Source organism: Podarcis muralis, chromosome 12 (genome assembly GCF_964188315.1).
Source record: "Podarcis muralis chromosome 12, rPodMur119.hap1.1, whole genome shotgun sequence".
NCBI lineage: Eukaryota > Metazoa > Chordata > Lepidosauria > Squamata > Lacertidae > Podarcis > Podarcis muralis.
The window spans coordinates 39,115,892-39,132,972 of NC_135666.1; the positions used below are offsets into that span (position 1 = coordinate 39,115,892).

At 40.9% G+C, this 17,081-nt stretch overlaps 1 protein-coding gene across 4 annotated transcripts in view; it reads right to left on the minus strand.

The window, feature by feature from the left end:
• Nucleotides 1-17,081, minus strand: part of RFTN1 (raftlin, lipid raft linker 1) — a 104,984-nt gene that overhangs the window by 48,694 nt on the left and 39,209 nt on the right. For all 4 annotated transcript variants that reach the window (XM_077937055.1, XM_028750240.2, XM_028750238.2 and 1 more), the window contains exon 4: nucleotides 11,097-11,205. In XM_077937055.1, the coding sequence (XP_077793181.1) occupies nucleotides 11,097-11,205 (109 nt within the window). The remainder of the gene's footprint in view (nucleotides 1-11,096; nucleotides 11,206-17,081) is intronic.

Sequence of the window (17,081 nt, forward strand, 5' to 3'; positions counted from 1 at the left end):
AGCAGAGAGAAATGACCTTGCTGCCTTTTAACCTATGAATATTTACATGGCCTCAGTCTAGCCTACCTCCAACTGTCTATGGCAGTAACATGGGAATGCCCCATATTTGTTGCCCTGAGCCCCTTCAAGCAGAGGCAGGGACACATTTCTGGAGCAGCTTTTCCACCACTATCAATGTCATCAAGGAAGCCTTTAAAGTTTCCTAGGAACACAGTTTTTTATGACCACTGCAATAATATATGAAATATCATAGCACAGGTAAGAGGCTACGTTTATCCTCAGTAAGTTTCAATGCACTGGGGTAAGAATCTTATTTTTAACAAGGAGAAAGCACTTATGACAGTAGATTGGTATTCAGTCCACTTTCAAAGGCAACTAGTCCATACCACATGGTTCAGATTAAGCTGTATATTTTAAAGAAGCTTAGTACAAATAAATTAACTAGCAGTTAAGCCACAGGGATATCAAATAACCTCACAATTCATATTATGTGTGTGCTTAGTGAAATTAATTTCTACACTGCGTGGAGCTACGCCCCACATTATACAGTATGAACTATATAGTAATAAAGTACATTTTATTGACATGAACAAAAAGTTCACTGCACTCTGCCATGAAAGAACAGCTTTTACTTCTGAGCTAGCATTAAACTTTGGAATTCATTTACATTTATTTTTGAACCAGAATAAATATATGATCCTCTCTGAACAGAAACAGATCTTCTAGATTAACAGCAGATTTTACAGGCAGTGCATCATACTTGGCCAAATTTATATTTAAAAACTGAACCACTGATAAACAAATGCAGAGAAGGTGGGTCTATTACCAATGAGACACATGGAGGCTCCAGCTTCAGAGGCACTATTGCTCTCTACAAGGTGCTGCAAAGTCAAAAGTGCGGATCAATTTTACTGATTTTCTGTATGCTTTGAATTACAACATTTTTAAATCTAAAAAAAAACTTTTAAAAAACCTTTCAAACTGACCCTATTTCTCAAGCAGCAAATACATTTAAGAAAGCTGCATGAAATCTGTTTAACTATAATATTTGCCAGAGTATGTGCTACGTTCAAGGCTTTGTCTCAAAGATCTTCATGTAGCAGTGGGCTGTAAGTAAATGATCTGTTTGCACATTCCTATTTCTGTGGTCAGCTCTGATAGCGACATAAGTTGGTTTGGGTAGAAAATAAAGCCCTCATTCAACCTCTCTCTTCCTGCTTCTCAAGCAAGTGATTGGTGCTGAATGAGCCAAAATTTGTTTGGGGGGTATGCTTGTTGACCCCCAGAATAGGCTACCACAAATAAACAAATAAAAGGATCTTCCCAAGCAGTATGGAGCCTAATGCAGTGGGGCTGAATGAGGTGTCTGCAATCACTTAGCTTTTATAAGCTAGGTATACTGTACAGTGTACATCCTTATAGTCTGTCAATTTTTATTTTTTTATTTTTTGCATACCAGATTTTGGAAGAATTTATCCCACACATATACTTGGCTCTTGGGAGAAGCTAGAATATAAAATAATACCATTCAACTTTGGCAGGATAACAGGAAAGGTTTTCCAGATTGGAAAAACATTACAAATTTGTGTGCCTTTATGTGCCAATCACCACACCAGATATGGGCAATCTGGATCGCTGGTTGACAGGACCTGAAAGGAATTATTCTCCCAACCTGATTGGCCCTTGTTTGTTTGTTTGTTTGTTTGTTTTGCCTTAGTGAAACATATGACTTTCCTCTGTTAGGCAGAATAATGTATATTCAAGGGCAGAAATGGCATTGGGCAGGATCAACATAGTGAAGGGACCTTAGTGCAGGATTGGCCATGGCATTCACCCAAGCTTGGGTTCGGGCCCTCTGCCTGGCTGGTATCCTAACTCTGGTTACCCAGTAAGACCTTGCCAGCTTGGTTGCACCTTAACAGGGTTCAACACTGGCCAACTCCTATGGAACTGGCTTGGCGTGGTCCAACCCCAGCTAATCCCATTCCACCAGCATGGGGCGAGTGGAATGATGAACAGATCCTGTCCCTACTGCTATATCAACACATATCCTGCCTACTACAGTCAATAAAAGATTTGGCTTGATTTCATACCAACACCTGGTGTCCTGTTTGGTCATTTGCTGCTGTTCAGGGTCACAGAATGTGCCTACCTGGGCAATTTAGAATGACATGAAATACCTTTAGCTTTTAACTTTCTTGTTTCTACTGCTTCGGATATATTTACAATAAAAAACAAATCTAAACAAATTTTTGCTGCTATAAACTTTAATAACTTGAACATATGTAATAAAAAAATGTCTTGAATTAAAAAGCAATTGAGTACATTAAATGTACAAGTTCCCCAATGCTAATAAATAAATATATAAATAGATTCCTAGCTGCCGGATAACTTACGTAGCTCAAGAAAAGCTAACAGCTGAAACATTTGGAGTTGACCAGTCCAGTCCTCTCTGTTCATAGTTTTCAAGTGGGTTTATAGCATCCATGAGCACAATAGCAACCACTTTGTGACAGTTTTGCAGCAGCAAAGAGTCACCAAGACTGGGGCTATGCAATGGGCACTAAGTAATATTTTGTGTTCCAGAAACAGTCTATGTAAAACTCTTGACATAAGTCCAGAATTGGCATTTGAAGGAATTGCTCAACTTTGCGCTAATATGATGATTCAATTTTTCAGCTCAACAACAGACACAGCAAATGGGTAGTGTTACCCTTTCAATCTCATTGCCTTATTTGTACATCATGAAAAGTACTGACTCACCTCACAGCAAGGGGGGAGGCACCTAAAGTTGGACTGTTGGAGACAACTATATGTATAAAATATTAATGATGGCAGCCTACCTCACAGAGTTGCAGCAAAATTGAGAGGATAATATTGATTGTCTTTGGGTCAAGACTGTTGACAATAGTCAAACTACAGTTAGGCAGGTGCTTATGAAAGGTAGGTGCTAACCTTCAAAAATGGTTAAACAGCAAAATAGAGGTCAACGCATCAATTCAGATAGGTGGGGGGAAAGGAAACTTTATGTGAATACAGCTTCTGGACTGTTGGTGAAACAAAAGGTTTGTGCACAATACCACCTTAGATAATAGTGAACTGTGGGGGTTGCATATACAGGATGTATATGCATTTCAGATAATGCGTTTAGGATAATTTCCCAAACCAGTGGTGGGAGTGCATTGGGTACAGAGTAAACGGGGTGAGGGGGTATACACAACTATACCTTTAATGCACATTCAAAGAGCATTCTTTCCCTCAAAGAATTCTGGGCACTGTAGTTTACCTTTCGCAAAGTTACAATTCCCAATAACCCTTAATGAACCACAGTGCCCAGTCTCCATGCCTCATCTGCCCATCAAACTTGATGAAACTTTGGCTAGGTGGACAGGCAGCTTACTGCTCTTAACACTATACTAACAACTCTGAATTAAGGTTCTGACTATCACTCCAATATGTTTGCCATGTGTCCTTTGAATGGCTCCAATATAGTTACAAGCCATGTTCAAGATCTCATAGAAGGAATGGGCATAGTGGCGCAGCAGCAAGATGAAGCGTTTGCTTTGTTTTAAAATAGTAATTAGAAATAGAAGCAGATCCATCAATATTGTAACTGCATTTAAATATTAAAAAGCAGAAGTGATTTTAAAAATAAAGGTAAAGGTACCCCTGCCCGTACGGGCCAGTCTTGACAGACTCTAGGGTTGTGCACTCATCTCACTCTAGAGGCCGGGAGCCAGCGCTGTCCGGAGAAACTTCCAGGTCACGTGGTCAGCGTGACAAGCTGCATCTGGCGAGCCAGCGCAGCACACGGAACGCCGTTTACCTTCCCGCTAGTAAGCGGTCCCTATTTATCTACTTGCACCCGGGGGTGCTTTCGAACTGCTAGGTTGGCAGGCGCTGGGACCGAGCAACGGGAGCGCACCCTGCCGCGGGGATTCGAACCGCCGACCTTTCGATCGGCAAGTCCTAGGCGCTGAGGCTTTTACCCACAGCGCCACCCGCGTCCCTGGTTTTAAAAATACTGTTTATTAAATAAGTGAATAGGTTTTAGACTTTTTTAAAAAAGAATTCTTCTTAAACCAACTCTTTATTTTTTGACTTAAATCTTTACAGCTTCATCAATTCCTGCAGCAGACTTGGCTTATAAAAGGTAGGGAAACCTCACGCAATATCAGAACACAACAGTATAGAGTGCAATAATAGAAACTGAAATCTGTGCCTAGATGTTATTAATTGTTTACAGACAGTTCTTTTTCTTATCAATTTTAGTCTGTATGTTACAATTATCACATCATATATCTTGCACGTGCTCAATATCAAGTATTCCACCAAGCACCACATAAATGCGGCATAACAATGTAATAAAATGAAGACACATGGCTGACTTAGAAAGATGGGTGTTCCAAACTTCTCTTAACTGTTTTGACGCCAGCAACTGGAATTTCTTGGCTTCCATCCAGAGCAAATGTTCACTCGAAAACTACTAGTATGCACTAATTCAACACAGCTTGCAGTATTTTAGACTGACTTGGTTATTTTCACAAACTAATCATTAGAGCAAAGTGGTTACTTCACTAATACCTTAAAGACAGGGTTGGGATATGATTCATGCTCCAAGAAAGAATGAGGGAGCAACAGTTTCTGTGGAAATGAAACATCAGTATTTAAAGCAGGGAAGGTCAACTTCTCTATGTTTGAATGGATACTATGTTATCAGGGGAAAAAATACATCCCAAACTATAGAGCTAGTCAGGTTCTATAAAGTTCATTTACCTGGTACAGGTATGAAATATGCATTTAGATTATACATAGCCACAGTCTATGGGGTGCGGTGCTCATCTCGCTTCAGGCTGAGGGAGCCGGTGTTTATCTGCAAACAGCTTTCCAGGTCATGTGGCCGGCACAACTAAACCACTTCTGGCGCACAGAACACCATGACGAGTGCCAGAGTGCACAGAAACGCCATTTACTTTCGCACCACAGCAGTACCTATTTGTCTACTCACGTTGGTATGCTTTCGAACTGCTAGGTTGGGCAGGAGCTAGGATAAAGAAACGGGAGCTCATGCAGACTTGAACTGCTGACCTTTCAATCAGCAAACCCAAGAGACTCAGTGGTTTACTGTATTATACAGCGCCACACATGAAATTTAAATATGGTAGGAAGCTAATTAAAATTTGGTGGGGGTAGATGAAATTGTTCTTGGAGCCAGATTCAGCCTGTGATTTGCTAACTGACTATCCCAATTTAATGTAGCATAGCTATTTCTGGATAAGGGATTTTTAAAAGGTGTGTCCAGCAACAAATTACTTTCTTCTGTCCTGATGTATAGGAGATCCTTCTTTTGCTTTTGAAAAAGATAAAATCCAGTCACAAAGTTTAGTATTGCTGCTTAGTATGTATCACCCAACAAACAAAAGAATGGACAACACTTTTAAAAAACAAAAACAAAAACCCAAAATACACCTAATTTCTATGTTTGTGAGATTGTCATACTTCTTGACTGGAAATATATGTAGAACAGAGATAACCCTCTTCAAACAATTTCCTGTTAAAAGTTACACAAATATGCTCTGACAGGTGGCATGCCAACAAAAATCTTCAGGCAAAAGGTACTGAGAAAAATATATATAACACCATGTCAAATATTGCTGTGAAATTGTGGCTTACTTACTTACACATTCAAGCACCATCATTCTTCATTAGTATTTCTCTGAGGCCATTTGTCAGAAACCTTGACTTTTGCGTTGTTTAGAAGATTCATTTGCGAAGTGACACTTTTAAATTTGAAAGCAAGTTTTTGGTTGTCCTTGACATTTTTCATAAATTGATACAATTCCTTGGTTAAGAATTTGATGTGAACATATGTGAAAGAGTAGGTTTTGAAAACTGTTCCCTTCTATAGCATTCAGAGAAGACTCTGAATTACAAAGAATGAAGCACAGTTTATTTTTAACTATAGGCTGTGATCTTTCCAAAATGACTAACTATTTTCACTTGTGTTCATCTTAAGAACATTTTTTTTGATTATCGGGTTACAACTTCCATGTAGCTGGGTCTACTACTACATCAGCATACAGTTATTACAATAAACTGTACACTTTACTTTGCATCTGTTTTTAAGGATATTAGCAGCCAATATCATAATTTTAAATTACAACTCACGATCAAAGCAGATTTCTACTACATTTATGCTACACATGTTAATTGCAGGTAGCAGTTTATACCATATGAAAGCTGGGGACTATTGCCATAGATAGAAGTAAGGATGCAATCCACAAAGGGTCTGCGCTGCAACGGCTCAATGATCTATGCAAAAGGCACAACTACAAGTATGGATACTGCATGGTCCAACAGCTGTGCAAAAATAGTTGATATTAGTTAAGGTAGCAAAAACAGTTCCAGCTAACAGGGCATTCTGGATTTCCTGCAGAGAATGTTAAATGGTTGTAGTAGTTGTGTGGTCTACAGCAGATGTGGCTAAGAGATGCTGCTGGACTCCAAATCCCACCAGTGGTAGTCAAATAATCCAACCACATGGCCACATGTTAGTCCATGGACTGAGTGCCAAATACTAGATGCCAAGAATACATGGTAAGGGGAGTAAAGGTAAAGGACCACTGGACGGTTAAATGGGTGGGGAGGTTGTCAATGCATGTCTGCAGATTTTGTTCTAAGGCTGGTTGTATACCAATTCTATGTATATGAGAGGAATACAGTGTTTCATCACTAGCAGAATTAATGCAGAAATTCACAGCTTTAACACGTTCACTTCGTGAACATAATGTAGCTATAAAGGAAGCTACATAAATCCTGTTTCCAAGAGACAGCAGCTGCTCAAGTTTTAAACTAAACACTACCACCATCAAGTTTAGCACATTTCTTACTGAAAATAAATCTCATCCCTAAATATTTCTTACAGTCGGGAAGTTCAAGTTCATAATCTTTATTTTTCAGCCTTTCCCCCATATATTAAACTTCGAGTATCCATAAGATAAGTTCAAACTGAAGAACTACCCAAAGCACTAAACCTCCACTACATTAGGTCTGAGTTCTGCAAGAGTATTACAGAAGATAAATAACACATGCTGCTCATTTGACAGTGACTCCTTAAAGTCATAAAATGGAGGTGATATTGTAAACATATCCATTTAATATTGAACTCTAAAAGCCCTCTTTTGTAGGTAATGGACTAAATCTGGTCTCATTGTCCAGAAATATATTTCTCTAGCACCATACACATAGGAAGTTTCATTTGCAATCTCTGTGTTGTTCTTGTAGAACTTGGGAGAGAGGAGGATGGGCACAATACTCGAATTAGTTGGCTCAACCTATGATTGAGGTATCTATAGTCAGCCTCCCTGTCTTCTGCCCTACCAATCCCAATGGGCTCCAGCCACCACTGCCATACACCTGGATGAGTAAGGCCTGTCAGTGTTCAGAGCACAGTCGCATTCAATAACCAACAAATGATTGCTTTGTGCCTCATCCCTCCATTCAATTCCCATATTAACAAATTAAGGTTTTACAAGGTGGGTAGCCTTGCCCCTACTGCCCACTTCAGGAGTGCTAATGCTTTTACCACCCACAGTAGTAACTGCATGTTATGCAGAACAGGTGAGCAGCCTTTTTCCTGCCAAGAGTCACATTTTCTTGGATGTTCTGAATACACGACATCAATCTTTGCTTTTCAGCACTGAAGTTCTCCATGCAAAATCTGGATTAAAAGGAAATGTGTCCCTAATATGTGTCCCAATGAACAAATCATTGGGACACATAGTAATGCAACATAATCAGATGTTTGCTTCAAATTTTCTTTCTAGTCTTCAGGGGGGAAATCCCTGGAATGCTGGGGCCATGTACTATACACATCTACCACATCTATTTTTACATTGGCCAGGAAGATGAACCTTTTAAAAAAAGTCCGTGGGACAAAGGATTACAAAAGCAAATCAAGTCCCCCGGGGGCACAATGGAATACTTTTGCTACAATCACAGAGTGAGTTTCTGAATACCAAAGTTATACTGCAGAGTAAAAATGAATGTAAGTTTTTTTTAAGAAGTGTAATCAAGAACATATGTTGCTCTTCACACCACGATACCTAATATACAATGTGCACTGTTTTCCACAATCCTTTGTTTTACATATGCTTTCAAAACATTATTGCCAAAGACAGCTCTCAGCAGGAGCAGTCCTGACCAGTCTTAATGCTTTATTCTAGATTATATCTATGTCAAGATCCTTAAACAAAGAGATGGTTTCTGTTTGCTTTCTAAGTGTGCGGAAAATAAAGCCCCAAGTTCAACGCTTTGAGAGAAGCCCTTATTATGAAGTGCAAAGAAATAAATGTAAAAATGCTCTTTTGTAAAGACTTTGAGGAAAGGACAAGTGTTTTCCTGAAAGACAGGAATGGTTTCAAAGCGTTTCAGATCACTTAGATAGCAAATCCTTTGGGCAATAAGTAACATTACAGCAGGGTCATTTCAGACTTTTCTGTTTGAAGGCCAGAAGCAGTTTTCGTTCCAATTTTTCTCCATTAAAAATAATAATAATTTGCCTTAAGACAAGTTAAAAACCCAAGATGTATTAGGCTCTTTTTGTGAGAAATGACGACTAATGTCTCAGATTATTGAACAAAAATGAAGAATGCATTCATAACAGGAAACATTTAAAGCAAATGAACAGCACAACAGTTTTACCACTCTGGTCATGTGTTAAATCTAGTTTCTTTCTGGTCTGCAAGCGAAGAATTATATATTTAAACAATTAGTCAGAAATTATGGAATGCAATGGAAATTTACTTTTTTATATAAAAAACCCCCACTGTATGTTTAATGAAAAATGTTGGGATACAGTCATTTCCCTGTTCTGTGTTTTGATGAAACATTATTCACTGTAGATTAAAAATGTTTTTATATAGCAGCAGACGCCCCTTTCCCATCTGTTAGAATGCATGCATGTTCCCAGATGCATTTTTGCTCTTCCAAGAACAATAAGGGTTACAGTGCCCACAGATTCATAATGTATTTTAAGTTTTCAGCTAATTTATCTTTTACACTTAACTAGTGATCAAAACCAGACATAACTTCTCCATGTAAACCACGAGGACATTTTATGCATTTGAAGTTATACTGAACTCAGTGGGTGTGCATGGGTGTGTAAAATGTAACTTCTCCACAAGTAAAATCTTTCACATTGGTCTCAGAAAACCTTTGATCTTCAACTTCTAAATATGACATTTGTTTAGGAGTGGCTAAGGACTTTCTATCCTCCTGTTCTCATTTTATGTAGGTTGCTACCACACACACACACACACACACACACACACACACACACACACACACACCATGTTACACACAGCTCACAGTAATATTTAAAGGTCAATTTCCCTCAAACTCATCAGCACAAGATCACGATTCCCCCAGCGACTGTAAAAAGGCCACAGATTAATTCAAGGGAAAATGAGAACTCTGTGAAAGCTGTACACAAACAAAGAGGAAGTATGCAGCTGAAACGAGAACTAGAGGAGAGCCACAGAGTGCAGTAGTATTAGCAGGGATAATCAATGTGTGCCCTTCCAGATGTTGCTGAGCTACAATTCTCACCAGCCTCAGTCAGAATGGCCAATAGTTAGGGAGAATCAGAGTTGTAGTTCAACACAAGGGCAGAGGAAAGGGGTGCACAGGGTATTGTGCGTCCCGGGTGTTACCACTGAGGGGGGTGACAAAATGCAGGGTGGCACTCACCGCAGGGCCTGCAGCACGCCCGAGCCACGTGTCTCTGCTGGGAGAGACGTGGTGGCTTGGGTGCATGCAGGCTCCGCGCTGCCTGAATGGTCCACCTGCTGGCTCCCCACCAGCTGTAGGGCTGCTGAGTGGGAGGAAGCAGGCAGACTCTGGAGGCCCTGCAGTGCACCCTGCCCTTATGGGTGGCTCACCCTGCCCTCGCCTTGCCCCTCTGGGTGGGTCACCCCACCCCTGGGCACACCGTCCTAGGCGCCCGAGCGGCTTCCTCCACCGCTGGTTCAACAACATCTAGAGGGCCACAAGAACTATCTGTGGAGTAGAGAATAGTTGCAGATATAAAAGTTAATCTGGGTACTGAAGAAGCGCCACCATGTTATTCATAGGGGACATTTTTTCTAGTACAACACCACAGATGGCTATTTTCAAAGTGTATTTTTAAAAACTTGTCAGTTTCTATAGTCATTAATTTGCTACACATAATTGACACATGCAAAATTCTAATTTTCATTAGAATAACACCTGTTCTAAAATGATGCAGCAAATCTCAGATATGGAGCTAGCAATGACCCCCCTGATAATGAATGCATTTTTTTCCTGACGTTGAACTTCACCACAATATTTGATAGAGGCTTTCCAAAGGTAACATACCATATGGGGCAGGTGGGGGGATACAGAGAGAACACATAGGAAGTATGTTACCTTTCTGCACTGCTTGCAAGCTGATAAAGGCACCTGGCTGAATCTTGATTGGGGGGGGAGATGGGGGAGAAGAGAGAGAATAGGATGCTAGCCTAAGCTGGGACAATGAAATTGTTCCCTCTGGTGCAGGTGGGAGTGAGGAAAGACACAACAAATTAGGCATGAGTGGTGATGCATTGATGGCTTACAGTGAGTGCTCAGTATCACCTACTTCACTGTCCACCGTGAATCCTGGATTAGTTCCAGGAACCCCGGGAATCTTGCACTACTGTGGAGATTAGGATGCCATGTAGCAATATATATGGCCCATTTTGATTCAGCTATTGTGTCTCACCTGATCTTCTGCCCTTTTTGCATTCTGTGGGCCCAAAAAGCTTGGGGCTGAATTGCATTAGGCGTGAGCAATGTAAAACAGGGCTTAATGTTGCAACTAAGAGGAAAATAGTAAATCTCAGTATCACTTACACCAGTTCTAATTTTTAGAACTTGATTTCAACAAAACAGACAAATATACCAGAAAGACAGAACAATGTGTTCCATAGATTGGGGGGTTGGGGGTTGGTAAACATTAGTACCTTAGTATCAGTAGTTCCAAATGCAACTATCTATACTGTTATTTGCGACTATTTCTCTTCTACTGTACTTACTTTCTTTATAAGATCTGGCATCTTTGATTTATCTAGAAGGTGGTCTGAGGAGAAGCAACTTTCTATCTCTAAGGTATTTCCTTCACTGACAGCATCATTTTTCAGGGATCTGAAAAGAAAAAGAAGGCGTTTTTCATAAGCAGGTGACTAACATGTTCTATGCATATCTCAGACTTATTGTAGTTCCTAGACAAGCACTGACACAGAACACTCAATTGTGTAACAAGAACTCTGAGATCAATGCATTTCCTGTAATAGTAAGAAATTATTAAAGTATTATTAAAGTATGAGAGTCTTTTGAAACTGAGGGCTAAACTAGAACTTGTTATTTAAACATTGTAACATACATTAGGTATCTTAGAACATGAACTGCATGATTAAATGTAAAAATAGAAAATAATTCAAATTCTCTCTTTTTTATTTGTTTAAAGAGAAAACTTAACAAAATACTACCCTGTTGTCATGTACTGCCTACTGCCTTAAAGCCATAGTCCTGTATTTTTGTCACACGATGAAACATCACCCTTCTTAATTTACCAGCCAAGTTGTTTCAAACAGGAAGAAGAGTACAAAATTGCTGCTATGGTTTTAAGGGAATTGCAAAGCTCTGTGCTACTTGAGCCAAAATGGTAGCTTCATATTAGCTAAACAGCAGGGAAAACAACATACAATCTTTTGAGTATTCCGAACTGATCAGTACCAGCTGTCAGACACTCCAAATGCTTGCTCGCTACAGATGAAGGTGGTCCCTAGGTACTTGCAAAGCTTCTAACACATTCAGAACTATGAGACTGGGACAGTGAAGAGTGAAAATGACTGTTAAGGCAGTCCAAGACTGCACTGTTTCCTGTGGGACATTATAGAGAGTTTCCCTCCCCCCAAAAAGAGGTCACACTTTTATTTTACCCTACATGCCCCTGTCTCTTTCCTATAACGTTAGGACTGTAAACAACATGGGACCACTCATGCCCACCGTTAAAGGGGAAGCGTAGGCTCCTTTTCAGATTTCTTGGGATGCATTCATTTCCTTTTCCAGAGGTGGAGGAAAAAATGTTTGTAGATTATCATTCCTTCTACTGCCATGTCCATTAGCTATGCAGCAAAATGGTGCCAACTACATTTGAAACAGTGGTGGTTTCCCAATATTTGGGGGTTTCCTCAGGCATGCCAAATATTTGCGTGGTTTTTTGTTTTGTTTTTTTAAGGAAAGGAAAAGAAAGCTCAAAACAGCCTGACAATAACCGAGGTTATCAGAAGGCAACGGAGGTTGAGAGTTTGTTAGAAAAGAGGAAGTTTCCTTAATTTTTAAAAATAGCAAATTCACAGTTGGAAGGAAAATCAAAGGTCACCTGATTTGGTCCCTTGCCAATGAAGGTAATCCCCTGCAGAAGCATCCCTGAAAGAAACAGAGTCTGCTTAAAAACCCATAAAAAAAGAAAAGCCCACCACTTTCCAAGACAGCTCAGTAAACTTGGTTGAAATCTCCTTTCTTGAAATGTGAAGTTACAGTGGTACCTCAGGTTAAGTACTTAATTCGTTCTGGAGGTCCTTTCTTAACCTGAAACTGTTCTTAACCTGAAGCACCACTTTAGCTAATGGGGCCTCCTGCTGCTGCTGCGCCGCCAGAGCACAATTTCTGTTCTCATCTTGAAGCAAAGTTCTTAACCCGAGGTAATATTTCTGGGTTAGCAGTGTCTGTAACCTGAAGCGTATGTAACCTGAAGCGTCTGTAACCTGAGGTACAACTGTATATAAATTAAAACATGAATATTTGAAAGAATTGTTCAACCTAAATCTCTCCCAAGTTCTATCACATTCACATAATAGGGGCAAAGGAAGTCCATCTTCATGTTAAGCAGTGAGAAAATAGATCTCATAGCTTCCCAAGCCCTCTACGTATTCCGCAGAATTTCAGGGAGAGTTGTGTGAGTAATGACCCCAAATAATGACTCTCTCTGCCAAAGCCACCCAGAGTTTGTTAGGAGTGCCAGCTTGGCCCCACGACCGTGGGTGCCTGGGATCATGGGTGCCATACAGCATGCATGGCCCTGGTACTGAAATTTATGGGTGCTAAAGCGCTTCAGGTTACAGACTCCGCTAACCCAGAAATAGTACCTCGGGTTAAGAACTTTGCTTCAGGTTGAGAACAGAAATCGTGCTCTGGTGGCGCAGCGGCAACGGGAGGCCCCATTAGCTAAAGTGGTACCTCAGGTTAAGAACAGTTACAAGTTAAGAACAGACCTCCAGAACAAATTAAGTTCTTAACCCAAGGTACCACTGTACATGGCAGCAAAGGAGGAGGAAATGGTTTAAAGAGGAACTTGACTTCCTGTTGTATTACTGAAGACACTCAACTCTCTAAAACCAAATACACCAGTGCTTGATCTGTACAATTTGCATTCAATGAATAAAACAGATCGTGCAGAATGCCAATGTGATGTAACTTTCAAAACCATTAACAACTTCAAAAAGGGATGTCCCTGTGAATAACCATATATATTCTGATACCATTACTCAAAACGGCTTCATTAAAAGCTTTTTATTTGGGGAAAATCTAAGACTACAATCTGAGTAATTCTGTAAAGCAGTTTCAGGCTTCATAACTGTTTGCACTGCGACTTGAAGAATGGCTTCCGATACTGAGAAACACAGTGTGGACAGGAAGCGCAAGTGTCTCCGTAGTGCCAGAAATAGAACTCCTATACCTTCCTCCAGGATAAAAGGTAAATGTTGTATTTCAGATGATACAAAGAAGTGCAGAGAACAGGAAGGGCACGGCATTTGTACTTCCTGTCTCCCCCTCGTTCTCTAATGAACAAAGCTGCTTGAAAGGAGCTATGTGTAAACGCTGGTATGTACTCTTCTATTAGTGACTCTAATTCTACTACCTTACTGCTGATGTAAGAGGTGTGTTTAAAATTGATGCATATTTCATACACAAGGGAAGAGCCAGAGCACAGTGGTAGAACATATGTTTTGCATGCAAAAGGTCCTAGGTTCAATCCCTGGCATCTTCAAGTAGAGTGGAAATCCTGTCAGAAACTCTGGAGAGGTGCTGCCAGTCAGTGTTCACAATACTGAAGTAGATGGACAATTGTTACAATTCAATATAAAACAGCTTCCCTTGTCTGCATGCTTAAAATGATTAGCTTAGTAGCAGCCTGACAAAAAATACACAAACATATTTTAAAATTAGTTGTAAGAATCAGTATACAGGTGGCAACCATTTAGGTGCATCCAATTGTCACGCAATTGCTGATGTCTGGACCCAGAAAAGGGCAGGAGGGGGGCATAACGTGGGCATGGCATAAGGGGGCGGAGGTGCTTGTGCATGCTCCACTGAAGCATGTGGGGGCTGGGAACGGAACCCCCATGCAAAATGGTCATTGCCTCTGTGCGTGTGTGTATGTGTGTGTATATGGGACGCGGGTGGCGCTGTGGGTTAAACCACAGAGCCTAGGACTTGCTGATCAGAAGGTCAGCGGTTCGAATCCCCGCAATGGGGTAAGCTCCCATTGCTCGGTCCCTGCTCCTGCCAACCTAGCAGTTCAAAAGCACATCAAAGTGCAAGTAGATAAATAGGTACCACTCCGGCAGGAAGGTAAACGGTGTTTCCGTGCACTGCTGTTGTTCGCCAGAAGCGGCTTAGTCATGCTGGCCACATGACCCGGTAGCTGTACGCTGGCTCCCTTGGCCAATAAAGCGAGATGAGCGCCGCAACCTCAGAGTCAGTCACAATTGGACCAAATGGTCAGGGGTCCCTTTACCTTTTTATGTGTGTATATACATGTTTCATCCAGTGTGAGTCCTAGTGAATTAAGTCCTACTCTGTGTAGGACTTAGCTGGATACAGCCCATGTATGTGTGAAACATCTGTCTTCGGTTACTCACATCTTGGCCACATCCAGACAAGGTGCCTGTAAGACTCTTTACACAGATCTACCATTGAATACATATCAGCAGCTTCAAATGGTATTCCTATTTTATCCTTCTAAAAACTCCATAAGGAAGTTTAGAATAAGTCAGGAGTATAGAATCTGGTCTTCTAGATGCTGTTGAACTACAGTTCCCATCACCGCCAGCCAGCATGGCCAATGGAAAGGGAGTTGTAATCCAGCAACATCCGGAGGGCCAAAGGTTCCCCATCCCTGTATTAAGGAATACTAACTTGCTCAAGGTCATTTATAAAGCTTGAAAAAGAATTTAAACTCAAGTCTTCCCTATCCAAATTCAACACTATATACAGTGGTACCTCGGGTTACATACGCTTCAGGTTACAGACTCTGCTAACCCAGAAATATTACCTCGGGTTAAGAACTTTGCTTCAGGTTGAGAACATAAATCGTGCAGCAGCAGCAGGAGGCCCCATTAGCTAAAGTGGTGCTTCAGGTTAAGAACGGTTTCAGGTTAAGAACAGACCTCCAGAACGAATTAAGTTCTTAACCCGAGGTACCACTGTACATCAGAGTTGGGGAACCTCTGGCACTCCCAGATGTTATTGAACTACAACTCATGAAAGATGGCCATCATTGTCAGTGAGCTGAAAACACTCAGCATCAACATTGCCACTCTACAAGAGATCAGACTCACTTTGAATGGCAGCCACCGAAAGAAGAACTACACCTTTTTCTGGCAAGGAGGGTAGCCAAAACCATGTATTCACAGCATAGGTTTTGCAGTGCGGCTGGGAGAGCACAGAAAGAAGAAACGTCATGGTGCACCTGCATCACTCCATCCAGACACCTTCATCTGCCCCAGCTGCAACACAACATGTCTCTCCTGTTTCGGTATCTACAACCACAGCAGACATTGTAATTCTCCAATGGATTGACTTCATGCTTAAATGCACACTCTCCCACTGTCTCCCGAGACAGACAATTGCCAACCCCCAACAACTCCTGTCATCCCTGGCCATTGGCTATGCTTATAGGTGCTGATGGAGTTGTAGTTCAGCAACAGCTGGAGGGCTGGACGTTCCTTACACCCAATCTATATCCTCATACCGCCCTATAAACTCTTCTTGGACACTACGCAATGAGCTATAGCGTCCTGTGATTCTGGTGGCCTGTGATGAACCATATGAGACCAAATAGGTTTATGTCAGGCAAACCAGAATTAGGCTGGAAAGGACAAACATAGCAATTAACATTGAATTTCAAGAAGTTCCAACTAAAAAAACGTAAAAGCTTTTGCTAAAGGGAAATTTAGTGATATAATTCAAAAGAAGGTTAGTCCTTCAATGACTTTTATTTAAATTGTTCTGGCACAAGGTAAACATGATATAATTCACAGAACAAGGTATGTTGAACAGTTATGCAAAACACATGAGGGCAATTATGTGATCATCAGAAAACAAGATGACCGACCAAGTTGGTCATAATGCCTTTCTGAAGCTCCTCGGGACCTTTTTGGGAGCCTGCTTCATTCATTCTCTCTCTCTCTCTCTCTCTTTGTGTGTACATATAGCCCTCATTTTCTTATTCTGGCCACTTTACTAGAACTGAAAGAAGCTTGTAGAGAAACATGCTTTGTAATAAGCTGTCACCCGCTAGCAATTCCTCTTCTGTAAGGGGTTTTCCTGAAAGTGTAAATCAGTGTGAATCAGTTCTGTCATGTGAGAATCACTGTGAACAAGCAGTCCCGAGATTAAACCTCACATCTGCTGCCTCTTCATAGCTATCTCAAAAATCCCCACCATCATTCTGAAATCACCCTTTATAATGCATCTCATAATTAGAGCACTCCTTACAATGCAACCCAGCCTCTGATCATGGCCTTTTCTGCACATTACATGCATGGTTATGTGCTATTTCTAGATGCCTGGGAAGCAACAGAGGCATAAGGTGATAATGAGCCAGTTCTGGTGCCACCCTTTGCAGCTTCTTCTCTGCAAAAGAGTGTGAGAGAGTAGATAATCACATCTTTCCACCTAAAAGCATCTTTGGACTGTCCTTAGTTCATGCACTTGCATTTGATTTCTCCTAC